The sequence below is a fragment of the Orcinus orca genome, chromosome X (assembly GCF_937001465.1).
Source record: "Orcinus orca chromosome X, mOrcOrc1.1, whole genome shotgun sequence".
NCBI classification, from domain to species: Eukaryota; Metazoa; Chordata; class Mammalia; order Artiodactyla; family Delphinidae; genus Orcinus; species Orcinus orca.
Genome location: NC_064580.1, coordinates 112394076 through 112421770, shown reverse-complemented (window position 1 = coordinate 112421770; position 27695 = coordinate 112394076). Strand labels below are relative to the sequence as shown.

Here is a 27695-nt window from a genome sequence, read left to right as displayed (position 1 = left end):
GTTTGTGGTTGTGGGGGCGGAGTGTTGAGGGAGTGGGAAATGGCATGAAGGAAATTGTCACTTCCTTTCCAGAGAATTCCAGAAAGGTTTCAGGGAGGACGGGGTATTTCAGGAGTGAGAGCTGGCTGCGAGAGGGCGAGGAACTGGAGAACTCTGCTCTGTGGGCCCAGCTGACCATCTGGCCCCCATGTTTGCCGGCGTGTGTGAAAATGCCACGGGTGTTATTAGTGATTCTGTGAGAGCCATTGGCTCAGCCGAACGGGTGTAGATTTAAACTTGCTCCATGGAGACTGTGGACGTGGCTTTCACATAGGGGCTGTTTCCTGTAGGGGAGGCCCAGATGGGTGGGTGCTGGACACCGCTTGACATGTTCCAGTGACAGCCCCAGAAAGGGTCTGTACGTCTGAAGGGGGCCCAGCTGTGATGACGCAGGAACAGCCCAAACCACTTCTGTTTTGCTATTTTGGTTTTGAAATGCAATCACAACCACAGAGAACCAGAGGTGTGTGTTTGCAGGCGGGGGGTGTGGGCACCCTCGCTTTCTTGCTCCCTCCTGTGGCGTGCGTGTGCACACACACAGGCCGGGGGCCATATGCTCTCACAAAGGCTTTGCTTTCAGCCCAAGTAGGACAGGCCATGGGAGCCAGGGATACTGCAGTGGCCTCAAAGGGAGTGGAGCTCTTGCCACCCTGGGAGTGGACTTTGACTGGAGCCAGCTGTGAGCTTTGCAATGATGGGGCGGGGTGGGAGGAACTCAGCACCGGTTACTAAGGGTAACCAGGTGCCCGATTCCTTGAGCCAAGTGTCCTTGTGGACCTTCCTAGCCCCCCACTCACCCATGAGGCGGTGTCCAGGGCTCTAGGCCAGTGAATGTGTGTCCCAGGGCGTCTGTAAGGACGCCAGGGAGGGGAGCCCCTGTGCGGGCCTCCCCGGCCTCCAGCAGGGCGGGCCTTCTTGTGCTGGTGGCTTCTTTGGTTTCAGGTTCCTGGGAGAGGGAGGTTATTTTGAGGGACTTGGGGGAGAGTGAGTGAACATGCAAATGCGCCTCTCCCCACCTCTCACTTTCAAATCCTCAAACATCTGAAGGGGGAAGGGTGAAACCTTCTGGACTGGAAGGTTCCATGGGGGTGAGGGGAGACTTTTCTTAGCTTCCCACCCCCACCCCACACACCTCTTCACCTTAACTTCAGGCTAGAGCTCTCGGGCAGAACAAGAGACCAGGATCAGCCTTGGGTGCTGGCTGCAGCCCCACAGTAGCCACAATTCTGGGCCGTTGGGACCTGCACCAACCAAGTCCTGAATTTGGATATTTAGACACGCTGATACCTAAAGACGGCAATTGGATTTGTCTCTATCTTGTATTTCAAACCTCTCCTTTTTGCCTTGATGGCCAAGGGTTCCATCCAATCCAGTGGGAGCTGCCTTCCCTCTCCCACCACCCCCCTAGGAGAGCGGGCCTGGTGGGGGCTCACCCCAAGGACCCATGGGCCACGTACACATTCTGCTACTGGCATTCTTCTCCTGGGAAGCAAGAGGACTTTGAGTTTTCCGTGTGTGGGGCCAGGTGGCCGTGGCGGCCCTCTCGCCAGCAGAACCCTGGGCCCCGCCCCGGCCCACTCCACCACAGCCAGCTTCTGCCAGCCGGCATCGGCTTGGTGTGCAGCCAGTATTAGCTGGGGCTTGTCATTCTCACAAAGGCAGGCCTGGCGGAGGAGGAACCGACGACTGAGCTTGTGGCTGTGCTGGCCCAGACAGGACCAGAGCCCTTTGACACACAGAGGCTCTCACGCACATATCCCCACACCCTGCACATATGTATATCTACAGTGTGTTTGCATACCCACAGCAAACCCCCTCCCGAGCTCCCCCATTGTAAATTACAGTGCAGAAATACACAGATGTAACACACACAGAGCGCACACGTTTCTCTCTCCCCTGTAAGCTAGAGCACGTGACACCCACCCCACACCCAGTGTATGCATGGGTATACTTATTGCCCAGAAAACACACCTCACTGGTACTAGCTGACCAGTACCATTCATTCATGTGTTCGTTCCACAAACATACATTGAGCGCCTGCTACATGCCCAGCACCGTGCAAGGTGCTAAAGTTTCATCCATGCCCTCAGTGAAGCCACGTTCTAATGGGGGAGGTAAGGGAGGTGCACAGAACTGTGAAAAGAAGCCAAACTGATGAGCAAACCTGGAGGGAAAGGCCATGGCGGAATGACCTCGGAGGAGAGCGGGGCAGACACAGGAGTTTCATGTTTAGACAAAGTGGGATTAGGTGAAAGTGATCGCCTTTCATTTGATTAGTATGAGAATGCTTCCTGGGGGCAGACGGCTGGCCTGTGGGAGGGCGGGAGCTGCGGAATGCGGGCCTTGGGGCACTTTGGCTGGGGGAGACAGACCTTCCAAGCATAAATGGCCCTGGGAGGCTTCTCCAGGAGGCCACAGGCTCCCGGGTCACGTGCAGGTGGGGGGGGGGGGGGCGGGGTGGTGGTGGTGGTGGAAAGCCGTGCTAGCAGGGCTCAGCCTCTCATTCACCCAAAGGGAAACTAATAAGACCTGCCACGTTGACTTGAGAGACTTCTCAAAGTTTTTGCTTGGGGGTGGGTGGAAAGGTGTGGGGGGGGGCGGAGCCAGCCCTGTGGGCTAACAGAAAGGAAGTGGGAGAGGCCTGGGTGTCTCCTGTGGGGGAGAGTGCTCATCAGGGAGGTCACCCGTGATATCCCCCTCCCTTTCCTCCCCTTTGTCCCTCTCTGAAGTTCCTCCTTTCTTTACGGGCCAGGAGAAGGTTTTGCCACCCTGACACAGCCAAAGGAGTGTTGAGGAGCTGGGGGTCAAGTGTGTCGCTCCTCCTATGGTGCGTGGAGCCAGTTCTTCAGACGCTTATGGTTGAACCAGGCTGTTCGTAGACCTGTCACACCTACACACACGCGGGTACCACGCAGAGCAGAACCCTCGGGGCCAAAGCCGTGCTACCTGAGTGTTGGGGCTGGAGATGCTGACCGCTCTGGAGGGAGGGGCGTGGGAGGGGAGGGAGGGGCGTGGGAGGGGAGCCAGGGCTCTGGGAGGCAGGCCTGGGTGCTGCGCAGACGCCTCGAGAAGGGCAGCGAGCACAGGAAACAATCAGAGGCCCGGGTGCCATGTGAGCACCCGAGGTACAGACTGTGAGTGCCACAGAGGACAGACGTGTGGACTGCAGCAGACAGATCTCCTGGAAGAGGGGGGCCCTGAGCTGGCCCTGGACGATGGGGAAGGTCCCCTGCGCCCTTCCCCCAGCTGCGGCTCTCCTCGCCGGTTCCCAGGGTGACAGTTCAGTATTGAAACTGAAAGCAAAGCTAAACCAAGAGCGCAAGCCACATATGGCACAGAGGCCATCATCTCTGGCGGGCGGCGGCGGTGGCTGGGTGGTGACGAGAGCGCAGGACATGCGGCCCACCTGTCCCTCTGTCTCCAGGCTCTCTGGAGGCATGGTTGAGTCTGAGAGTCCCATCCCCTCAAGCAGGGTCAGGCTGTCACTGGCCCTGACAACACAACCCCTACAGTGAGACATGACTTCCACTGTGGACTCTGCCCTTCAGAACTCAGTGGCCTCTACTCCCAAGGCAAACCAAGCCAGGCAGAGCCTAGAAGACCATCCTGTGCGCCCAAATGTCCCCACCCCAAGTCTCGCACGCAGATTCTTTCCCCAGCCAAGGGTACTGTAGGGATTCTTCATGCTCCATCCATGAGGCCAGATGGGCTGCCCCTGGCTTCCCCTGTGGCCGCATCCTGGGGATTAATCTTCAGAGTGGAGAGAGCCCGAACTCCCGCTATCTCTCACCTTCTCCAGAGGGCGTGGGAAGGGAGGGAGGCCAGCTCAGGTGCAGATGCTGGTGACCCAGACTGGCATCGAGGCTCAGCCTCTTCCCTCTCAAGGCGACTCAATATTCTCTTCTTCCTTCTTTCCTTACCTGCCTCCTTTTCTTTTCCCTCCCCCTTCTGCTCCCACTGTCCTCCACTTTTGGCTATCCCTCTTCTGGCAGTCTGTCCTAGGAACAGAGCTCAAGGAAGGTGACTTACTCACTGCCCCGTCTCTCCCTTCTCTGTAGGTCGCTTCTGCGCTTGGCCCAGCTCAGCATGCAGCCTTGAACCTGGCTTAGGCCACCACCTACTCCAGCTCTCTACAACCCCTATTTTACCGTGGCTCGTGGTGTGGGCTCTAGGCTCCAAGGTACAGCATCTCTTCATTTAGGAAACCCCACGCCTCCAGAGGGCCCTGCGGATCCTGCAGTCAGCTCTCTGAGAAGACAGCATGGCTATTACTCTGCAGCCCAGTGACCTGATCTTTGAGTTTGCAAGCAACGGAATGGATGACATCCACCAGGTATGGCCCCAGAGAACAGAACCTGGTCAGCCAGCGCAGACAATCAGATAGACACAGAGAGGCAGGCAGACAGCCAGTGAGCTGGCCGACCAGCCAGCTAGCCAGAAAGCAAATATTGTTGTTGTTGTTGTTTTAATGTATATTTTATTTATTCATTTATGTATGTTTATTTTTGGCTGCGTCGGGTCTTAGTTGCGGCACACGGGATATTCGTTGCGGCATGCAGGATCTTTTGTTGTGGTGCGCGGGTTCTTCGTTGCAGCGCTTGGACTTCTCTCTAGTTGTGGCATGCAGGTTTTCTCTCTCTAGATGAGGCATGCGGGCTCAGTAGTTGTGGCACGCGGTCTTAGTTGCCCCGCAGCACGTGGGATCTTAGTTCCCTGACCAGGGATCAAACCGGCATCCCCTGCATTGGAAGGCAGATTCTTTACAACTGGACCACCAGGAGAGTCCCAGTCAGCAAATATTGATCAAGCACCTACTAGGTTTAGGACATAGGGGCTGCTTGCCAGCCAGACTGTGCACCAACGCGCCCCATGCGGCCAGGCAGTAGTCATCGCGTGGTCGTTTAGTGAGCTGGTTTTGCCCACGTGCAGTTACAGGGCACGTAAAGTTCCCAGGCCAGCCAAGCAGCTGCTAAGTACACTAGCTGAGCTGTCAGTCAGCAATGGGCTGAATGCACACGTGTACACTGACCTCCATGTGCATTTTTGGCCACTTTGCTTCACCTCCAGTGTCACAGTGAGAAAGGTGCTGGGACAACCACATAGCGGGACTGAGAACTGCCAGCTGGCACCGCAGGGTACAGTCCAACCCCCAGCACCTTCAGACTCATGTCTCTAGCCGGTGGATGAGCCCTTCCATAACCGTCTTTTCAGCCTCGATCTAAGGATTCAGGATAAACTGGAGATAGGTTCCTCTGGTGGGAGGAAATTGGAAAACAGGACAGGATTCTGGCACTCAGGCCCCCACTGCTCCATACCTTGCCTGGCACTAGGGTACTTATATGTACCCGTTGGATGGTGTCCTGGCACACTCATCCCTACCCTCCACTACCCTCCTTCCACACACTGGAGAAGAAGAGGCAGCCAGGTCCGGCAGAAGGAATGGAAAATTAGAAGTCCAAAGCCCTGGGTTCTGATCCCAGTGTGGCCACAGTGTCACCTGGGCAAGTCCTGTCCACGACCCTATCTGGCTGCCATCTCCCCATCTTCACCAAGAGGAGGTCCAGCTGGATTATCTCCAAGGGCACCCCAGCCTAATTCTGATGCTGTCTATCCCAGATCCCTGTGAGGATGGGAAACTTTGTCCAATCTCTAGTGACCTACCAAAGGCTGCCCCCTAGTGGGCTTGGAGTACATGGTACTTTCTGTCCAGCTAGGTCTTAACCTAAAGTTGCTCAGTTTTATCCAGCATCTCTGGCGTGCCTAACCTCCTGGACGAAGGGAAGAAAAATCTAACTCTACCTGGGTTCTCAACTCCGCTAGTCACTTTTTAACTTGTTTCTAGTCCACTCAGCAATTATTTCTGTTCTTCATAAAGGCTGCTCTTCACCGAAGCTGTTCTTCCCTCCCGACCCCACGCCTGCCCCTCCACCCTCAGCAGACAGCCTCTCCTCCAATCCACAGAGAAGCTCAAACCCAGGGACGCCCTCACTTTCCCTCCCTTCTCCCTCTTAGCAATAACATCACCTGTTCCTATTTCCTTTCCTCCGGCCTGGGACAAAGAAGTGACCCTCTTCCTTCCAAGGGTAACACCTACCCCAGTGCTTAATCTCTTCTCTCCTGCCGCCTTCAAGACCTCACACCATCCATCACCTCCTCTCTCTCGTACCTTTCAGACCTCCCACACCTGTCTCCTCAACCTAGAACATTTTCATGTCTCCCCAACCCTAAAAGAAACCCTTTCCTCCCTTCTGCCCACCTCCTCCAACATACCACCTTCTTAGGTCTGTTCTTCTCCCCAGTGTAGCCTCCACCCTCTGGGTTTACTATTTCACCTCCCTTCTCTCACTCTTTTTAGGAAACAATTTTTGTTGCAAAATATACTGTGAATACAAAAGAGGTAACGTATAATGGAAAAGAATCTGAAAAAGGACATATATATGTGTGTGTATATGTGTGTGTATGTATGTATAACTGCATCACTTGGCTGTACACTTGAAACTAACACAACATTGTAAATTAACTATACTTCAATTTAAAAAATGAATACAAAAGAGTGCATAAATTATATATATATATATATATATTTAAAGAATAACTATAAAGTGAACACGCATTAACTCACCACCCAGGTTAAGAAATAAAACGTTACTTGTCTCCTAGAAGCCCCTGATGCCTAAAGCACCTAATGAGAACCTACTGTATGCCAGACCCTGTTCTAAGCGCTTTATCTACATTGATCTGTTTAAAAAACCCTATGGGGTCAATAATATGACCGCCCCAGTTTTATAAAGGAGGAAACCGATGCACAGAAAGGTTAGGTAACTTGCGCAAGATCACACTGCTCGTAAATAGCAGAGTTTGGTTTCAAACCCAGGTAGTCTGGCTCTAGATCAGCACAGTCCAATAGAATTTTCTGAGATGCTAGAAATGCTCTAGATTTGCGCTGTCCAATGTGGGGCCATGTGGCTATGGAGCACTTGAACTATGGCTGGTGCAACTGAAATTTTAATCTTGAAAAAAGGTACACAGTCACCGGTGGCTAGTGGCTACGGTACTGGACCGGTAGCTCTAGACTCTGTGGCCTTAATCACTACGCCCACCTGCCTGCCTCCCTCTGTCCGTCCTCCCTGAGATCTGTTGTAATGTGTTTTGAGACCCCAGCACTCCCCTGACACTGCTCTAGCCAGGTGACTGCCCAGCGGCCAAACCCAAAGCCAGTTTCATCGCTTTTATTCTTCTGGATCCTTCAGGAACATTAGGCAGAACTGAGCATTCTCGTTCTTTTTTTCATGAAGAAAGAATTAACAGACTCATGAAAGAAAATTTGGAAAATACAGACAAGTAGAAAAGAAAAAAATCACCCAAAGTCTCACAACCAAAATATATAATTATTATGAACATCCTGGTATATTTCTTTCTATTCGTCATTTTTAAAAAACAGTTGTGATCACACTCATTTTTTAAATTTAGCTTTGTTTGATTTTAGAACAACTATGTCCTCTGGGGGTCAAATTCTCATCCCAATAATTTTCTCCACTCCCAGGGATGAGCTCTTGGATACATATTTTTGACTCCCTGAGATGTCTCCATTTTAAGTATCTCAGTGGTGCCTCCAACTCACCATATTCAGACACTTTCTCCCTTATCTTTCTCCAAAAACCTACTCCTCGTCATTCTGGGTTCCCCCTTAACAAGAACAGTATCCCCATGCACCCACTGAATCAAGCTGGAAATCAGAACCCTCTCCCCCATCCAGGCAGGGACTAGGCCCTTACCTTCCTACCTCTATAATGCCTCTGTTCTTCTGTCTTCATTCCTACTCTCATCACCACAGACTGAGCCCTAAGATGTTCACAATCTGAGCCCCTAACCCTGGTACCCAACCCTGAGCATAGGCTGAGTCCCTCGCCCTTTTTGCCATTGACGAATCCTTTCCCACTGGCTTCAGAATGAGCTTTATCCTTCTCATAGACTGAGCACTAACCCTGTTCACCGATTAACCCATAACTACGACCAGTTAGAACTGTCTGCCCCTGGTTGAGTGCAGCTGGTACAGAGTTAACCCATCTCTATTCATTAAGAACCCACTCAAAGCATCACCTAGTGAGGTTGGACCCAGAGCAATGTCATGCCCTACAAAGGACAGCCCCTGAGGGATCCAAGAATTAGGAATTGCAAGAAGGGTCAGTACGGAGGGCTTCCTGGGAGAGGCGGGGGAGCCCTGAACCAGATTCCTCTCTTTTCCATAGCTGGAAGACCCTTCAGTGTTCCCAGCTGTGATCGTGGAGCAGGTCCCCTACCCCGAATTACTGCATCTGTACTCAGGCCTGGAGCTGGACGACGTTCACAATGGCATCATAACAGACGGGACCTTGTGCATGACTCAGGATCAGATCCTGGAGGGTAGTTTTTTGCTAGCAGGTCTGTTTCCTTCCTGGGCAGAGAAGGTGTGGAGGAAAAAAGGGTTCTGTCTTCAGGGAACAGTAGTCCACAATGGCTTCTAGTGACCCCACGCAGCCAAGGTCAAGGCCCCCAACAGTTGGAAGTTAGATGGGGTGATTAGGATAAGCAGGAGGTAGTACCACTTCAGAGAGGAGGAAACCACCTAAATGGATTCATGATCTCCTGAGATGGAGCGGGACAGTGAGGGGAGACCAGCTGGGATGGGTGTAGAGAAAGGTGGAGAATCAGGGTGGGAGGCGCGCTGGTCCCCTCCCGGCTGCCCCCGGGCTCCTTAGCTCCATTCTCTGAGCTGGCCCTGGTTGTAGCTGCAGCCACTGCCCTATGCCCTGAGGGAACTTTTCTTCTCCCCCACATCATGGAACCCGGCACCAGATGACAATGAAGCAACCTCGCAAACCATGTCAACCACTGAAGTCTTGCTGAACGTCGAGTCTCCCAATGACATCCTGGATGAGAAGCAGATCTGTAAGTTTGAACCCTAGCGCCTTAAGTTGAAGCAACACAAAATTCCCTTAAAAATATCACATCCGTGTATTAGATTCTCAGGGACATGTGCGCGCACCCACACCCACCCATATACACGTGCACGTGCTCTTTGGCTGTGACTGGAATGGGAAGGGCAGGACGGCACTGGAGACAAGCAAAGATGGCCAGGGTGACTGTTTGGGTTTTTTTTTTTTTCTAGTTTTTCAATTATGGTAAAATACACATAACATAGCATGGACCACCTGAACCATTTTTCAGTGTGTAGGTCCGTGGTATTAAGTACATTTGTTATGTTGTGCAGCCGCCACCTTGTAAAACTGAAAGTCTGTCCCCATGAAACACTAACTCCCCATTTCCCCTTCCCCTCAGCCCCTGGCCACCACCATTCTACTTTCTGTGTCAATGAATTCGACTCCTCTAGGGACCTCAGATAAGTAGAAGCTTACAGTACTTGTTTTGGAGGGACTGGCTCATTTCACTTACGTAATGTCCTCAAGGTCCGTCCATGTATAGCATGTGTCAGAATTTCCTTCCTTTTTAAGGCTGAATACTATCGGTTAGGGTAACTTCAGGCCCCTCTGCTGTCTTGCTGAGCTCCCAGGAAGACCGTGCAGGGTGTGGCCTCCTCATCCCTTCACTGTTCTGGGAGGTTGGCCCCTACCTCCTCCGATGGCCCCCGAGGCAGGCTTCTCCCTCAGCACCCCCCACGCACTTGCCGTGACTCCACAGGAGGATTCCTGGCCCCAACTGCCCCTTCCCAAGGAAGCACTGGGATACAGTGGGGGAAAGGAAGCCCTGAAGCTGCAAATTCTGAATCCTAGCATTCCTAATCCCGACTCTGTCACTAATATTCATTCAGGATGCAACAGATATTTTCTGAGTGCCTGCATGTACCAGGCATGTGTGACCAGCTTGCTGTGTGACCTTGGGCACATGCTCTGCCATCACTGGGTCTCAGTTTCCTCACCAGAAAAGCAGAGGAATTGGGCTAAATGATGTCTAAGGCTCCTTCCGGTTGTGAAATGAGTAGATGACTAAATCAAGGTGGCCCTTTTCCTTGGGTGTCACCTGGAACTTCCCCACCACCAGCAGTGCGCTATAAACGTGGCCGCCGTGATTGGGGCCAGCTCGTGCCCACAGCTCTGCAGATGTTTCCTCTCCTAGTGTTGTGAGACACGGGAGGCGTTTTCAGGTGTATCCTGTGTCTGGGGCCGTGGGGAATGGCGCCTCGCCCCGCCCCGCCAGGAGCCTACTGTTCTCTTGAGCACTGGGAGACCATGCCCTGGGCCGCACCCACCTCAGGCCTTTCTTCTTGCAGTCAGCACCTCCGAAATGCTTCCAGACCCGGACCCTGCTCCAGCCGTCACTCTGCCCAGCTACCTGTTTCCTGTCTCTGAGCCCGACGCCCTGAACAGGGCTGGTGACACTGGTGGCCAGGAGGAGTGCTGTCTGGAGGAGAAGGTCCCCAGAGAAGAAAGTACCAAGAAGACTGGAAAATCGAAGAAGAGACGTAAGAGAGAGAAGGGGGGGGGGAGAGGGGAGAGTGTTCCTTTAGGGGGGTGGGCAGTAGGAGGGGCTCAGGGATACCATAAGTAGGGGTGAGTGTCGGGGTTAGGTTCACAGACACATTTAAGAGAACAGCTCTCCGGTGTGGTGGGATGGACAGAAAGTCCTCCCTTCTGGAAAGACGGGCCCCATCAGGTGGCCTGCCCAAAGCCTGACATTTCCCAGGCCACCCCCATCTGCCCAGCAGATATGTAAACTCTTAAAAACCCAATGATCCCCGTGGGTTGAATCCTGTACTGAGTGTTCAGACACCAGGCTTGGCCCCCTGGCCAGTCCCTGGCCCTCTGGGGGCCTCTGCCTCAACCCATGCTCTTATCTTCCCTCTCGGAGCTTACGGAGCTGAGACCATGTATGGGAGAGGACTTTGGGCTTTCCCAAGCCCCAGTGTTATTGATTTACTCAGGCGATGGCTGGTCGATACTGCCGTGTCCGTGCGGCAACCAAACCCTGGTGCCACACTTATCCACACCACAGTCACGCCTTTAGGCTGCCTTTTTGTTTCAAAAATTAGGCGAGGCAGATTCTGATCTTCTAAAGGTGGCGCATCGGTAAGCACTCCATTGCCCACACAGGAGCAGTGTTCTGCTCTACCTTTGGGGCCTGAAAATGAGGGCTGGCCATTGGGCAGGTGCGGGCACCTGAAGGCTGTGCCTGTGGAGAGTGACCCCGGGCCTCCCAGGGCCTCTGCCTTGTCTGCCTCATCACCTAACTTGGTGAGCGCTTGGGCCCTCCCTCCCAGGAGCCGCCCTTCAGCGCTCACCCTGGCTGGGCTCAGCCTTACCCTGCTCCCACCATCCCCCCACAGTCCGGAAGACCAAGGGCAACCGCAGTACCTCACCCGTCACTGACCCCAGCATCCCCATTCGGAAGAAATCGAAGGATGGCAAAGGTACGGCGGGGAGGCAGGTGAGGCGGGTAGGGAGCCGGGGGGCCTGGGCGCCCCCTCACCGCCTGCCACTCTGCAGGCAGCACCATCTACCTGTGGGAGTTCCTCCTCGCACTTCTGCAAGACCGGAACACCTGCCCCAAGTACATCAAGTGGACCCAGCGAGAGAAAGGTATCTTCAAGCTGGTGGATTCCAAAGCGGTGTCCAAGCTGTGGGGGAAGCAGAAGAACAAGCCTGACATGAACTATGAGACGATGGGACGGGCACTAAGGTAGGAGCCACTGCCCTGAGGAGTCACCAAGCTCTTCCTTCTGTCCAGGGAGTCCCGTCGCTAAGGGGCCTCCAATTTTCCTTGAAAAGACTGGGCTCTGGGTGATGTGTAAGTGCCTCGCTCCTGTGGCCTGAGTCACCGGGACGCTCTTCCGAGGAGGGAATTCCTGTGACTCTCCCGTTTGCTTGCCCCCCAGCCCATTTCCCAGGTCCCGCCTGGGAGGGACAGTCCCCTTCCTCTTGCATTTCTGTCCTAGCCTTTTTTTCTTTTTAGAGCAGAAAGAGAACTTTAGGGCCCCCCATCTCCAAGAAGGGCTTCCTTCATATTCTGCAAGCTAGGGGTCCAGGAAGATGGGCCTGACTTACCCACGGTCGGTCTCTCAGGTTGGGGGACTGCTGAACCCCCATCGTCCACCCCTCCCATCCTTCACTCACTCCCGTCCTCTGCCCCAAAGCAGGATGGGGGTCAGCATTTGAAATCCCTGCTTGTGGACCCTTTGAGTCATCAGGGGGGAGATATCAGAAATTTCATAAAAGCCTTCCAAGTCCGAGAGTTGGCCCTACCCCTTCCCTTGCCCTTGGGCTCCCGTCTGGCTCCCCGACCAGCCTCCACCTCGTGCGCACCCTGCCCGGGAGGGTGGTGTGTCCCTGGCTCACCCCCCACTTTCTGTCCCGTGTCCCACAGATATTACTACCAAAGAGGCATCCTTGCCAAAGTGGAAGGGCAGAGGCTGGTGTACCAGTTTAAGGAGATGCCCAAGGACCTGGTGGTGATTGAAGATGAGGACGAGAGAAGTGAAGTCCCAGCCACATCCCCTCAGGCCTCCACTCCCTCCACCTCGTCCAGCAGCACCACCCGGCGAGCCAGCTCCAGGGTATCATCCAGAGCTGCCCCGCATGGCAAGGGCGCCACTTCCTGGGAAAAGCCAAAGGTTCAGCACGTTGGTCTACAGCCATCTGCGAGTCTGGAATCGGGACTGTCTCTAGACGAGGAGATCCCCACTACCTCCACGGTGCTTGTCTCTCCACCAGAGAGCCAGGCCAAACGCACCAAAGCTGTGAGGTAAGTGCGCCCAGGCCGTTCCAAGTCTTCCCATAGTACCTCGTGATGGGGAGCGTTTTCAGCTTCTTGCAAAGCTCCGCTCTCTCTCGGGTCTCCTGGGACCCTTGTGGCATCCCTGGGAAGCCAGTGGGACACTTGTTGGTTAAAAGAGGAAAAGTGACTTGCCTGAGGTCACACGCCAATGTAACGGCCAAGCCAGCTGTTGACCTGGGGTGCTTCTCTTGCCAGCTGGGGCTGTTTCTGTTACCCCAGAGTGCTCCCCAAGCAGCCACCGGGAGCCTCTACTCCTGGGCTCGTCCCCCCAAGCCTCCTCCACTCCAGAAAAGAGGCAACATCCTGCCTTCCTCAGGCCCTCCAAGCCCACCAGGAAAGCTCTTGCTACTTCTTGTCCACACTAAGGTGCCTCCAATTTTCCGTGGAAACTTTGGCCTTCATCTGGTTTATATGTATGTACCTGTCACTACGCTGGTGTGGGCCACAGGGATGCTCTTCTGAAGAGGGACGGCAGTAGAGTGGAGCGGTGACAAACACGAGCTCTGGAGTCAGAAAGCCTTGTGTCCCTGTTACTAGCTGTGTGGTCTAGGGCAAGTTACCTAACCTCTCTGTTCCTGTTTCCTCACACAGTAAAATCAGATTGTTAATCTTATTCGACTCATGGCTGATCGGAAGATTGAGTGAAATCCTGCATGCCAGCCAGTTAGAATGATCCCTGACCTTTACTAAGTGCTCAACAAACGGTAGCCAAAGTGACGACAAAGAAAACGCCTTCAGCTCCGTTCCTCCTGTGCCCTCCTTCTGAGCCTCCTACCTGAACCAAATCTGTTTTCTGTTTCTCCTCAGTACTTCTTCAGTGCCCAGCAACATCCACCTAGGAGTGGCCCCTGTCGGGTCAGGCTCGGCCTTGACCCTGCAGACCATCCCGCTGACCACAGTGCTGACCAACGGGCCTCCTGCCAGTACTACTGCTTCAACCCAGCTCGTTCTCCAGAGTGTTCCGCCTGCTTCGACCTTCAAGGACACCTTCACTTTGCAGGCCTCCTTCCCCCTGAACACCAGTTTCCAAGAGAACCAGGTGGCAGCACCAGGGGCTCCGCTGATTCTCAGTAGCCTCCCCCAAATTCTGGCTGGGGGCAACTGTCCGACCAATCCAGCACCACCCTCGGTCACAGGGGCTGGCCCAGCAGGGCCCAGCTCTCAGCCCCCCGGGACTGTGATTGCGGCCTTCATCAGGACTTCCGGTGCCACAGCAGCCCCTGGGGTCAAGGAGGGGCCTCTGAGGCCCTCCTCCTATGTACAGGGCATGATGACTGGGGCCCCCATGGAGGGGCTGCTGGTTCCTGAAGAGACCCTGAGGGAGCTCCTGAGGGATCAGGCTCACCTTCAGCCACTTCCAACCCAGGTAGTTGCAAGGGGTTCCCACAATCCGAGCCTTCTGGGAAACCAGACTTTCTCTCCTCCCAGCTGCCCCACTGTTGGGCTGACCCCGGTGGCTGAACTTGAGCTCTCCTCGGGCTCAGGGTCCCTGTTTACGGCTGAGCCTAGTGTGACCACATCTGGGAGCCTACTGACCAGATCCCCAACCCCAGCCCCCTTCTCCCCATTCAACCCCACTTCCCTCATTAAGATGGAGCCCCATGACATATAAACGGAGGGCTTGGGGGGAAGTGTGACCCACCAGGCAAAGTGGAGCAGCATTTGTATATGGACTTCCTCTAAGAGCCTGACTGAAGGAGTGCACCTGCCCTTATATTTCAGTGGGGGGTCAGTACACCACACCCCCGTGCCCCACCCCTGCCCGGCGTCACCATGGCCAAGACAGGCCCAGTCGGAGCATCCCTGGTGTCAGACCACAGCTTTCAAGAGCACTAGGGGCTATGTTCTTGTCGGGGTAATAGGCTGACTTGGTGACGGAGGGCAGACCTCCTGAGACGTCTGTAGCCAGGGCTGGGGTAGGGGCTTCGTGAGAAGAGTCTTTTTGCCTGACTGTATTTCACCATCTTCTTTCCCTCCACAGAGTACTTACTATCCCGTACGTGAATATCTCTGTATGTATTTGTGTGTACTCGTGGGTCTGTATCTCCATTTCTTTGGTGAGGACGGGGGTGTAGCTGTGAGGTCTTCAAGGGTGTGTGTCTCTCTGTGGGTCAGCCACAGAGATGGGGAGTTTTCTGTTTTAAGGGAAAGCCTTCTCCGGTTCCCTTTGTACAAACCAAGATTCGGTTGTTCTGAGCCTATGGGGTACAGGTTGGAGCCGCCACATCTGGAGAGATGTCACAGAGCTGGAGCAGGTCCAGGGGAAGAGACCTTCGATGAGCATGTGTGTTGGGGAAGACGCTTTCTTCCTGGGGTCAGCCTCTTTGCCCACCAGTCATTAGCCAGCAGGCTGGAAACATCAGCTCCCCAGAGTGCTTCGCTGAAGCGCCCCTCCAGGGGCAGACCCAGCCACAACGTCCCCGGGGGGGAGGGGAGCTAAATTAGCTGGATGTTTGCGCCAAGGGCTCGGGCTGTAATACCAGCCTTCACGGGCGCCCTGCCCTGCACCCCGAATCCTGGCTTCCCTCTTGATTAATTTTGCCCCTGCCGCTTCCCTGCTGGCAGGCGGGGCCGGGGACAGTCGGATAATCCAGTAGCGGTGTGCTTCGGGCCCACCTCTGTCCCCGCTCGTGCCTACTTGCTGCTCAGCCTACTTTCTACTCCCCTCACAGGTCGGTCCACCCAGCCACTTCCGCGACCGCTGCAGCAGACCACCTCCAGTGGGCCGCGGCCCCTGACCTCCAGCTTTCTCACCTCACCCTGATTCCTCCTCCACGAAGACGGGAGCCAGCAGCTGTGAGCTCCCTGTTCCTCCTGTCTCTCCATGTGCCTTCCTTCCATCTTTCCTCTTTCTGAGAAGGGGTCAGCCAATTTTCTCTTGAAGTCAACCCCTCGGCCTGGGGCCTCCATCCTGTCCCCTGTCTCTTCTGTGAATTCGCTTTCCTCTCTCCGCCACGTTTCAGAGCCAGCCTAAGAGCTCTAATATGTCAGCCTTGGAAACAGTGATATTATCTGGTGAATTTGGTTAATGTGAATCAGTGCCTCAGGACCTTTGCTATGTCCCTGGCACAAAACCAGCCACGTGACCTAACTACCTCCCCTGGTTGCCCTTCTCTCTCCTTCTGGTCACTGCCAAGCCCATTATTGTCCTCTTGTTCTCCCTCTTCTCCCCCCAGGAGGGAAGCATACATGGTTGTGCAGGTGTATTTCTCACACGTCTCCAGCGCTTGGCGTTAACGTGATTTTTTTCTAATAAAATCAGTTTATTATGACCATTTCCTGGTGGCGGAAAGTAAAGCATCTTGAAGGGGGTCACCTTTAAAAGTAATTTTGGCACAAAGGTGCCACGTGGGTTGAGACTGGCCCTGCCCCCCTCACCCCAACCCCATAGAACTCATCATACGAAGGTCTTCTTCACACTTCTTGGCCCCTGTGAGCCCTCACGGCACATGACACTACTTCCCATCCCCTTGGGCACTAGCTGGGCTCATCCGAGTCCTCCGTCACCCTCTCTCTCTGTGCCCGTCGGGCTCCACATCCACCACTTTACATGTGGGTGCCCCCAAGGGCCTCATCCACCCTCCTGGCTCCAGGAGGGCTCTTTGGGTTGGGTCTGGAATCTAGAGCTCCAGCCCTCACTCTTCTCCTCAGCTTGTGGCTCACATTCCTAGCGGTCTGCTGGACAGTTCTACCCGGGTGCCTGTCAGTCCCTCAAAGAGTGCCCCTCTATCAAAAATGGCTATTTGAAAGTCCTCCACACACACAAAACCTTTCGAAACAAAAAGGCCATCATGACTTGCCTGTTTCTCTTAATGCTGCCACCATCTTCCTGACCTTCTAAGCTTGACATTTGAGAGCCAGCTGATGGCTGTGTTCACTTGACCCTGTCCCCGCCCCATTTCCTGAACTCCAGCGCAGTTTGCCATTGTCTCTCAAATCTGGCCGTTCTTCCACATTCCCAGCCTAGCTCAAACTCACTCAGAGCTTAACCCCGTCCCCAGACATATTGGCAGCCCCCCAGGGTGATCCGACTCAGCCCCTCCAATCTGCCAGGGCACCACCTCTGTTCTTCCTCTGCCAGGATGCCTCCAGGTCGGGGTGACACTCAAAATACTTAACCTCCGGGTTTCCCTGGTGGCGCAGTGGTTGAGAGTCCGCCTGCCGATGCAGGGGATCCCAGTCCGGGAGGATCCCACACGCCGCGGAGCGGCTGGGCCCGTGAGCCATGGCCGCTGAGCCTGCGCGTCCGGAGCCTGTGCCACAACGGGAGAGGCCGCAACAGTGAGAGGCCCGCGTACGGCCAAAAAAAAAAAAAAATTAACCTCCAATCTGTTCTGAGCAGCTGGGCATTAACCCTTTATTTTCTGAATCGTGAGGCAGTCCAGGGGTCCTGGAGGAGGTGTGGGGGAGCACTTGAGGGCTCAGGTCAGCCGTTCCAGAAGTATTTTGCGCTTAGCATCAGCTCTGTCTTCAGACAAGTTCCCAAGTCTTCGACCTTCTGGCAAGGCCCTTCACCATCAGGGCCTGACTTCCCCAGTCGGCTCAGCATTGCTTCCCTGACCTGTGTACTGCTCCAGTCAAAGGGGTGGATTGGCTGGCCTTTGAATGTGCCTCTGTTGGAGTTTCCCACCTCTGTGCTTTTGCTTTACTTGCTTCTGCTCAACCGGAATGGTCTTCCCACCCCGCTAGTACCAATTAAGTTGTATCCATCCTTCAAGTCTTGGTTCATGGAAGCTGCCTCCCCAGACCAGTTTTGGCAGTTTTGGCAACCGATTGTGAGCAGCCTGTGACATCTCTATAATAATCACAAACTGTTACTTACATCCTCAATGACCTGAACCTATTTAGTCTCCCCAATTACCTTCTGAGGGGCAGGGGACTGTATCACCCAAAGAGCAGGGCACACTACGAAGAAACTAGTGAGCATCAGCGGACGGTTACTGATTGAGCTGGTGAGAGATGGGGGACCAAAGTTTGAGGTAGGTGACCTCCAACCTCCCCTCTGCACAGGCACTCACCCCAGGTGCTCCACTGCCCAGGGCCTGCCCTCCCTGGCTCAGTGCCCTCATGGTACCCCCACCCCACCCCCCAGCCTTAGCATCCAAGAGTTGTTACTACTTTGAACATCCCCTGCCCCTAAAGAAACTTCCCTGTCCAGTTTCTTTCCTACTCGAAGTGTTAAATTAGCTAATCTGATAAACTAACCTGTGCTGATATAGTTATGGGAGAGGGCTAGAGGAGAGCCTCAGGAGACAGGTTCATTTCAACCAGGGTCACGTGGCAACAACATCCCTGCCTTTGCAATGGTTAATAGAGTCAAGAGACTTGCTCCTCACCCCCAGCAGCTGATGCATTACTCCCTCCTCTGAGCTCCCACAGCACTTTGTATATACCTCTTATTGTAGCACTTAGCACATGGTAGCTCCTTAGCTATGTGTTTATGTATGTTTCCCCTCCGATAGACTGTGAGCTCCTCAAGGACAGGGACTGTGTGTTAGTCACTGATGTATCCCCAGCGCCTAGCACAGTGCCTGGCACACAGTAGGTGCTCAATAAATGTTTATTGAAAGAATGAATGAGTCCTGTTTCTAACCATGGGGATTTCAGCCCTATACTAAGGCAGGCAAGAGGGGCGAGAAAAGGACAACCCATACTTGGGGGCTACCACGGCTCTTTTCCCCTCATATAGCACTGCAGGCACCTGCCTCCCTTGCCCACGTCTGCAGCCACCCCAGGACAGCGACAGCAGGGTCCACAAGGAGACCAAGGCTGCTTCCAGCAATGCCTTGCTGCCACCAGGTGCCCCGAAGACTCTGAACTCCTGCCCTTTTCTGCTGCCCCCTTCCTGGGACAGACTCATCACTATTTCCTCATCCCTGGGTGGGACTGAGTGGTAGAAGCGTCAGGCCCTGTGGGAGGGGCGGAACAAGAAGGTATTCTCACGATCGTAGTCTTTCTGACCCCATCATGTATTTTTAAAGAGGCGGTTGCCTCCGGCTCCAAAGCCGCTGGATCCGAGGTGAGTGCGCTCATTCCCCTCCGGCTGCTCCCAGGCCTGGGAGGCCAAGGCGGTCGCAGCCTGTGAGAGCCTCGGCCTTGGCACGCCAGGCGTGCGGCCTGCGTCCAGCAGGTGGCGCTATGGAGCCGGCGCAGGCGGGCGGGTGACCCAGCGGAGCCCGGGAAGGGAGAGGCGGCCAGGGCGGGGCGTGCCGCTCTTGGCGGAGGCGGCCGCGGCCGGCATCTTCCTCTGCCTCTGTCCTGACCCTGCGCCCCAAACTGTCCCTGGGCGGCTCCGGCCCCCACCAAGGCCTTCCATCGCTCACTACCTTGGAACTTTCGCCCCGGCCCCCTCCCCCTCCCCTTCCCCTTTCTAGGGGGAATTCAGCAGTCGAATGAATGCCCTCTCCCCATTGGCCGGTCGCGCCCTGGCCCCGCCCCGCAGCCACCCACCCCCAGCCTCCGGGACTAGCAGGTGAGCACGCGGCGGGCCTGGCCTCCTGCGCCGGCCGCCACTCTCGCACGGGCGGCGGGAGTGAGACCGGGCCGCCGCCCCCAGTCGCGGGGCGCCCGGCCTGGCCACCTCCCCACCGCGGCCTGCGTTTAGCTACACTTGCGCGCACCGCCGCTTTCAACCTTGAAATCGGAGAGTGATCGAGGCACTCGCGACAGCCGTCTGCGCGCGGAGGGCCCCGACCGCCCGCGGCGTGAGCCCGAGTTCCTGGGAGGCGTCCGAGTCCGTTTGCCCAACGCTGCAGCTTAGCAGCCCGCCTCGCCATGGAAACCCGTGGTCTCGGGGAACACGTGGAGCCTGGCCCGCCCTGTTGCGGGGTCCAGAAGGCTCCAGCACTTGGCCCCTCCCCCTGGGAGCTAAGCTGGTCGCCCTTGGGGCGGACCTCATCCTCCGCAAACCACACACGCACTTGTCTTAGCAGGGACGGGACACCGTAAAGCACCCAACAAGCTTCCCCGGCACAGGGTAAAATATGGAAGGGGCAGGAGCTTACCGCCCAATTCCCCCCCCCAACCCAAATAGATCGCGGGTCGTCCTTTCTCAGAGTACGGAGACTTGAACAGGGCCTCCCTCTCAACCCTGCACCCCAAAAATGAACATTCTGGTAAGACTATCATTAACTGTAAGCTCGTGACCTCAGCACGTAGGAGGAACTAACTTCAGCTAAACAGCCATGTTTACTCAGTGTGATTCTCTTCCGTCGGCAGTAAATTGAGCCCCATTTGGCAGATGGAGTAATGAAGGCTCGAAAGATTAGGTTCTCTCTCACCCGAAGTCAGCCTAGATGGTAAGTGGTGGGCTGGCTCTTTCCCCTAGGCCGCACTGAAAGGATTAGATCACTTAATAAGAGGCCATCGTCCTCACCCCAGTCCGGACCAGGGATGCAGATTTACCTCCTGCTTTATGGGATTCACAGTCCGTACCTCCTGCTTTGCTCTTCCCACTCTGGCAGAAGGGCAGTGAGAGGACTCCAGAAAAGGTGTGGGGAAGGGAACCCAAAAGCAAGAAAAGAAACTGCTGTTTGGTCCCGCTTTTAACTCATCCCCTTTCTCCAGAGAAATAAAGGGGTGTGCACACCCACACACCCCAAACACCCATGGCTGTCCACGGGTCCCCAAAGGACCATCACCTATTCCTTTGGAGTCATTCGGACTTTGCCCACAGCATGTCCCTCCTGCCCTAAATGGAAATCCTTACAGCATCCCCACGACTCTCCCTTCATCCTTTCTTCTGAATCTCAAGGGATCACCTTTTCCCCTCCCTCTGCCTGTCCTACCTCCAGCACATTTTACCAATGTATTAAAAGAAAACCAAAAAAATACTCTGTCATACCTGGTTTAAAGAGTTCCCATGGTTCCCCATCACCTCAGGCAAAAGTCAAAGCCATACTCCGTGGCATGGCTGGCAGGGCTCCTACACCCTCCTCCCCCACCTGTACCTTCTAGCTCCGGTGACACTGAAGTGGGTTGTAGTTTCCTGCACATACTACCCTTCTTTGTCTCCAAGCCTGTGCTCAGATGTCTCCTTAGTTCAAAGATTCTTCCCTACCACCCCTAATTCCCATTTTCCTACTTGTCAACTAGGCATCACTTCTGAACAACCCTGTGCCCCTGCCCATCCCTCTGAGCTCCCATAGCATCCCTGGCTTAGCTGGATCCTTGCACTCGCCACATGGCCTCAGGTGTTGTTTGGGAACCCGAGGCCTCAGGATCAGAAAGTGGGTAAGTGCAGGCTCACAGATCACTCCTGGGGCTGGCTGGGCTCCTGTCGGCCAGACACACAGACCCCTGGCCTGTACGCTGATACGACTCTCCAGAGACTGCAGCCACAGTGAGAGGTCCTAAGAACATAGCTTAAAAGGGCCTCATCCCAGGCCTGCAGGCATCCCGTTCCCCTCAAACAATAACGGGCTCATTCTGGAGCCAGCAGTCAGAAGGAATTATAGCTTCTACCACTGTTTTTCAGAAGTAGGGAGAAAAGTTGTAAAATCCAGGATGGGCATCTTGCCTCCATAGTAGCGGGGTCTTAGGAAAGCAGAACCACAGAAAAACTGCACTGGGTACGGGGGCAGGGGGCACACCGGCATGACAGTGAGGGCAGTGACAAGACCATGAAGTCAGCTGCTGACACCGGTGGCCCAGGGCAGGAAAGAGAGCTGGCAGGCAGGTGATTTCCTTGAGTTAAAGAGCGGCATCCCTCACAGCCACCTAAAAGGTGGTCCCTCCCCGCATCATGCTCCTCCTGTGCAGCGCACGCCCGGGGGGGACCCCACCAACCCCCGCCGCCCCGCGCCAGACCAACGCAGGTGCTCAATTCTCCCCACTGGCCACCCCCGGGATTTGCCCCGGCCTTTCCTTTCCTCTCCAGATCTTGCCCCAGTGACCCAAATGCTCACTGGCCACTCCACCTTGTCCTCGTTTGCTGTGCCCATAAGGACCCAAAACTGCAAAGCAGGATCAGGGCTTTCCCCACTGACTTCATGGGGACGCCCACCTTCTGTAACCACGGAAGAGCCAATACGGGGAGGAGAGAAGACAGGAGACAGAAGCCCTGACACAGGTTTTTCAGTATGCAAGTGTTTTTGACTCCACAGCCAGTTGCTTAAAATTAAACATAAAGGGCAGCCAGAATACACACCCAAATGCAAAAAAGTAAAGGCAAACATAAAATAAACCACACAATACCATGACCCCCAACAGAACCAAAAAGTTAAAACCCCAAAAAACCCCTCATCTTTATATATATATATATATATATATATATATATATATATATATATATATACACACACATATATATATATATATATATATATTTTTTTTAGAAAGGGAGAACAACTGTTCAAAACCAACTGGGCAGTATGGTGGGGGTGGGGAGCAGTCCTACAGAAGGGGGCCTAGAACTTCCCCCTGGGGACAAAGAACAAACACAATACAAAGAAAATAACCACCAATGCTCCTGCAAGGGTCAGGAGTCTCCAGAGAACAGATTGTCCCATCCTCAAACTGGCTTTTTTTTTTTTGCCTTTTTTTTTGTCCTTTTTTTTTTCCATTTTCTTCTTTTGTTGTTGTTGTTTTAGCACCTGTACAATAAAACTGTACCATCTCCAACCAGAGCTGGCCGTAGGGAGGCCCTCCCGCCTTTGGATGGCACACACTCTCTACAAGGATTGTTCGGAAAAATAGCAATCGATAGAAAAATAAGAACAAGAGTGGGAAAGACAACGCCACAGAGGGGGCCGGGACAGAGAAGCAGCCCAAGCACCTCCCCCTCTCTCCACGAACAAACCCAGCGCTGGAAGGGAAGCCTGCTAGGGCCGCACACTCAGCCCCAGGTCCCCAGGCAGGAGTGGAGGCCGGCAGGAGACCAGTCTCCTGCCCTCATCTTAGGAAATAGCTGAGGCCTGGGTTCAACATCTGGCAGGCAATCCCAGAGCCCTCTGCAGATTCCAAAGGAGAACAGGTTGGGGGCAGAGGGAGAATGAGGGAGGAGAGAGAGAAGAGAGAGGAAAGTGGTGCTCTGAGTCAGGCAAGGGGGAGAGATGGGGACAAGGGTGGGGAGCCGAGAGGCTCAGTATCCAGGGAGGCCGGGGGCGCAGGGGGGAAAGCTGCAGGAACAAACCCATACTGTGCACTCTGAGGAGGGCAGTGAGGACAGCAAGGAGGGGGCTACCTTATCCTTCAGACCCATTCTCAACTCTCCTCCATAAGAGTCACTCATTAACCCCTTACTCCCATAATCCTCCCCTCCCCAGTAAACACTAATCTCGAGACAGCAGGGCTGCTGCAAAGGGCAGGAGGGTGAAACGGGAAAAACTGGGGGAGGGGTGAGCACCAAAGACTCAGGATTCACCCCCCACCCCCCAGACCTGGGCCAGCACCAGCCACCATCATTAGTCACAGGCCAGTGGCCCCCCCACCCCTCCCCACCCCCTCCCCAGTGGTGGAAAAAACCCTGGGAGTAACTTTTTCGGAGGGAGGGAACAGCTTCAGAGCTTAATCGAGAAAGACAAAGAAAGGAGGTGAAGAAAGTCCCTCAATACAACAAGTTGTCTCAAATCGTCACAGTGATACAGACTTATCAGAAACCAATGAAACAATACAAATTAAATACTAATAAAATAAATACTATGGAAGACAAAAGAACACAGGGGAACAGAGGGGGCGCTCAGAGATTTGGGCTTTTCTCTTTTCTCCTCCGGACAGGCCGTGGCCACCCAGGGCCCAGGTTTGGTCTTGGTCACACACAAGGAGGCCAGTCCAAGGGACCCTGGCGCCACCTCCCACCACCCCTGGGACCTCTTGTCCTCAGACGTGGAGTTCAACTTTCCACCCCCATCACCAACCACGACAACAATGACGATGACAGGGAGATGAGAACTAACTGTAACCAAATTAAAAAAAACAAAAAAACAATCCAGTCACTAATGCTGGCATTGATAAGGCGGCTTCTTGTTGGTCCGTATTATTGCCTCTTTCTGCAGTCTGGTGCTCGGTGGGGGAAAGACATGGGAGGTGGGGGAAGGGTGAACTTGGGAGGAGAAAGAAGAAAAGGGAGGGGCTGTTTTCCCGGTCAACTGTTCCAAGGCTGGAACTCCACCTCGGACCCTAGGAGCCGAAGCAGCTCCGCCTCGTACCGCACCAGCTCCACAGTCTCAGAGGAGCCTGGGGCGGAGGTGGCGTCCATGCCTCCAGGCCACTCGGCGGGGGTCAGCAGCTGACTGGAGGCCACCTGCCGGTAGAACTCGGCCTTGGGCAAGGTGGCGATTTCAAAGTGCGGGAACCGAGCCTGAAAGATCCTCGAGGAAAGCTTCAGCCTCTTCAGGACGTCGGTAAAGAGAAACCAGTTGCAGGGCCTAGAAAAGGCAAGAATGGGAGTTAGGGGAGGGGGCCAAGGGGAGGGGGCCAAGGGGACGGGGCGGCGGGGGTGGGGTGCTGGGAGCAGGTGGGAGGGCTGCCGGTCTGGCCACCCTCCACTAAGCCACAGACCCCATGAGTGTAGCGGAGGTGAATATTTTCTCCTGTCCCCTACATTGGCAGGCCCAGCTTTCAGCTAAATGGCGAGCACTCAACCCATGAGTGGTGACCTCTTCCAAAAACGGGGAGCGGGAGGGAAATGGGCCTTCCAGAACCTAAAACTCTGAGCAGGCTTCCCCAGGCCTTACCCGCACCGTGACCTGGAATTTACCATCTGCTGGGACCAGTTCTGCCCCCAGCGATCCCTGCCAGCCTGTCTGGTTTCCCTTTCCTGTTCTCACTCCTGCTTCCCCTGCCTCCTTGTTCTCCAAGATCTTCCCCGGCAGAGGGGGAGCCGTGGAGAAAGGCCTAAACTGCGGGTAATCCAAAAGGCATTTCTCTTTGGCTCTGGAATGCATTAGACAAGTTTTTTCTCCAGCGGAGCACCATCATTTCTGCAGGGCCGGAGCTCACGTTACAGCTACAGCCAGTCTGACTTTGCTGAGCACACCCGACTGGGCGACAGCCTGGGGGCAGTCAGGAGGGGGGCTGCTAGGCTGGCCCGGGCCAAACGCTTGCTTTGACTAAACCACGAGGAAACGCTGCATCCCCATGTCAGTGGTCCCTGTTTCCAGGGCTGTCCCTCCTCGCCATTCGCCATTCCACTGTCCCACTTCCAGCCTTTACCACTTTTAGCCTGGACTATATTGCATCAGCCTCCTAACTGGTTTCGCTCTGCCAAGAGCCACCCCCCACCCACCCTCACTGGGTCCTCTGTTATTCTTCGTTTCCTAAAAAGAATATCGGACCTTTTCACTCGCTCCCTAAACCACTTTCAATGGATCCCCAGTATCTCCAGCAAAAAACCCTTCAAACTCTTTAGCATGATTATCATGCAAGACCTCATTCAAACACGACCCCATTCGACCCCTTCAGCCCTGTCTCCACCCAATCTCCCTCTCTCTCTCTCTCTCTCTCTCTCTCTCTCTCTCTCACACACACACACACACACACACACACACACACACACACACACACTGCACACTGTATCCTCATCCCACCAAATACCAGCCACTTGAGGAAGGACTAGCCCTGTTTTCTGAACTTGAATGTCTCAGTGCCTTTGCTCGTGCCACACCCTCCATCCTCCTCTCCTCCCTGGCCCAGTGCAGACTCCCTGTCACCCGTGAAGCCTTCCCCCGATGTAACCGGTTGCTCATCCCATCTTCCACAGTCTCATGGCACTTGGCTTGTACCCTTATTATAATACCTGTAACAGAGCCCATTTCAGAAAGAATATACAAGAAATGTAAATTGTGGTTCTCTCTGTGGCACAGAAATGGGGACTTGGGGTGGACTGGAACTTTTATTTTTCACTTGACACCCTTCTGAACTGTTTGAGTTTTTTACAATAGTAAATCTGCTTAGGAACTCGGTCTTTTATTAGAGTTAATGGTATACTTGTCTGTGTCCTCTATCAGACTGGAGATTCTTTGAAGGCCAGAGCTATATTCTAGCCCTCAGGGTTTGACCTGGTACAACTGCTTAAGACATGTTTCTGGAATTGAATGTTCTGTACAGCACCTAAAACTTCTACCCAGACCCACAGTCCTCATCCCTGAAATGCAGCATTTCTTACAAATGACAATAACCTCTGTCATCTCACACAATCAGGGAATGGGGTGTTCTGGGTTAAGGGAAAGGGACTACAGATGCCAGACACTTGGACATCGCTTTCCAAGAATGGAGGAAAAACCCCCTCAGAACATTAACATTGGTGATCACAATTCAGTCTTGCTTTGATGAGTCAGAAGGCACTTCTGAAAGCCACAGGGCCTCGGAGTCATCATTCTACACACACACACACACACACACACACACACACACACACACACACATTTCTTTAAGAACATAAATGTTCATTCACATCGCGCTGTAGCCGTGTGGAAGGGCAGATTCAGAAGTGGCGCTGGAGGATGTAACATCAGGAAAACCAGCTCTGCTGGTACCAAGCTCTCAACGGAAAACCTGCCTGCCGCCCAGCTTGCTGAGTGGTGCGCGGCCCTCGGTTGCCCCGTGTTCTGTCCGCACCTAAAGCACACTACCCCGGTCCTTTTACTGCCTGGGGCCCAAGATCCTGTTTCAGAGAAGGAGGTGCTGAATACTTTGGAGGAATTAATTAACTGTGCAATACTATATCCCAGAGGCCCAGCCCCGCCCTCAGGGATCAGCTTATGCCCAGAAGAATAAGGACCAAAAGCCCGTGAAACTTGATCCCTACTAGTGTCATCATAGAGGCTATTTTTATTCTTATCAGGCCAGGGGGGAAGGGATGCAAAGAAACTGTGGTCTAGTGGTTAGAGTCGTCAACTGAGGGGCTCCCTCAGAGGGTTCCTAATCCATTGCCCCCTCCTCCCCGTCTATCATGTGCACTTCATGTGCTTTCATTTAAAATAACATAGGGTCTGATATTTTAAAAATAGGTATCAAAGAAAAAGTATCCTTAAAAGTGTCTGCAAAGGTACTTGAAATACGTGAAGACACCAAGAAGAGGACACTTAATGATGGAGGCCAAGAACGAAAGGACAGTGTATCCTGCATCCTCCTAACCGGTTCAGCCACGGCCCTGCAGGCTGCTGAACTCCCTTCTGAATCATCAAATAAAGGTTAAACTGGGTTCAGTCTAACGCTAAATATCAAGTATATCCTAGTCTCTGAAAACGGGTGATCCTCGTTATAATATGCACGGTAATCTGAGAGGACAGCAGCCACGCCATCATCTCGCCAACATTAAGGCAATGAGAAACCAGCCTGTGGATTACTTAAGGACCCCGGTGGCCCCATAGCTATGGCAACCATATGTCCCGGCTTTTCCAAGAATCTCAATTTCAAATATTCTGTCTGGCTGTCCCCAGAAACCACAAAAATGTTCCAGAGATTCTAATAGTTCACCAGCCCAAATATCTCCCAGATCATCTCTTACACCCAGGAACAGGGCAAAAATCCTTCAGAGAGTGAATCGAGATTTTGGTTTTGCAAAACACACATAGTCAATGTACCTAGAGCTATTCTGAACATATCTAATCTGGGCTGGAAAGTCAGGCTGGACTTGGTCATATATTATCTTTCCTATGCTCTAGCACTTGTTCTCCAGGTCTCAGCTTCCTCCTGGAGAACTCCAGCATTCTCAGGGAGGCGGGCCCTGGCCCGGGGTGCTAGTGCTTGGTCCTCATAGATCTCTCACACACTCACCCGCGGGACACTGACACCTGGAGGTTGTAGCAAGGGAGAAGAGGCTTGTCTGAGAGCTCAAACATAAAATCATCCCCATCCACATCATCTCCTTCTTGATCGGAGCTCCCAGGAGGATTATGGAGGAGGTCACAGGCAAACCCATCTTTTTCCTCTGTAAAGACATCATA

General features: G+C 54.0%; 2 protein-coding genes across 14 annotated transcripts in view; one reads left to right on the top strand and one right to left on the bottom strand.

Moving 5' to 3' along the window:
* Positions 1–18383, top strand: part of ELF4 (E74 like ETS transcription factor 4) — a 40515-nt gene extending 22132 nt beyond the window's left edge. For 4 of the 9 annotated variants that reach the window (XM_033407072.2, XM_033407071.2, XM_033407073.2 and 1 more), the window contains 9 exons: positions 4098–4372; positions 8289–8460; positions 8875–8967; positions 10307–10498; positions 11360–11443; positions 11520–11712; positions 12397–12774; positions 13615–14173; positions 14789–18383. In XM_033407072.2, the coding sequence (XP_033262963.1) occupies positions 4301–4372; positions 8289–8460; positions 8875–8967; positions 10307–10498; positions 11360–11443; positions 11520–11712; positions 12397–12774; positions 13615–14173; positions 14789–15247 (2202 nt within the window). In that variant the 5' untranslated portion in view covers positions 4098–4300 and the 3' untranslated portion in view covers positions 15248–18383. Of the gene's footprint in view, positions 1–4097; positions 4373–8288; positions 8461–8874; positions 8968–10306; positions 10499–11359; positions 11444–11519; positions 11713–12396; positions 12775–13614 lie in introns of all 9 variants that reach the window. The other 5 variants (XM_004280540.4, XM_012537015.3, XM_033407076.2 and 2 more) reach the window with 4 other exon arrangements.
* Positions 18384–23366: 4983 nt separating this feature from the next.
* The window catches only part of BCORL1 (BCL6 corepressor like 1), a 60516-nt gene continuing 56187 nt past the window's right edge, over positions 23367–27695 (bottom strand). For all 5 annotated transcript variants that reach the window (XM_033407066.2, XM_049704450.1, XM_033407065.2 and 2 more), the window contains 2 exons: positions 27526–27679; positions 23367–24173 (listed from right to left, as the gene is read on the bottom strand). In XM_033407066.2, the coding sequence (XP_033262957.1) occupies positions 23891–24173; positions 27526–27679 (437 nt within the window). In that variant the 3' untranslated portion in view covers positions 23367–23890. The remainder of the gene's footprint in view (positions 24174–27525; positions 27680–27695) is intronic.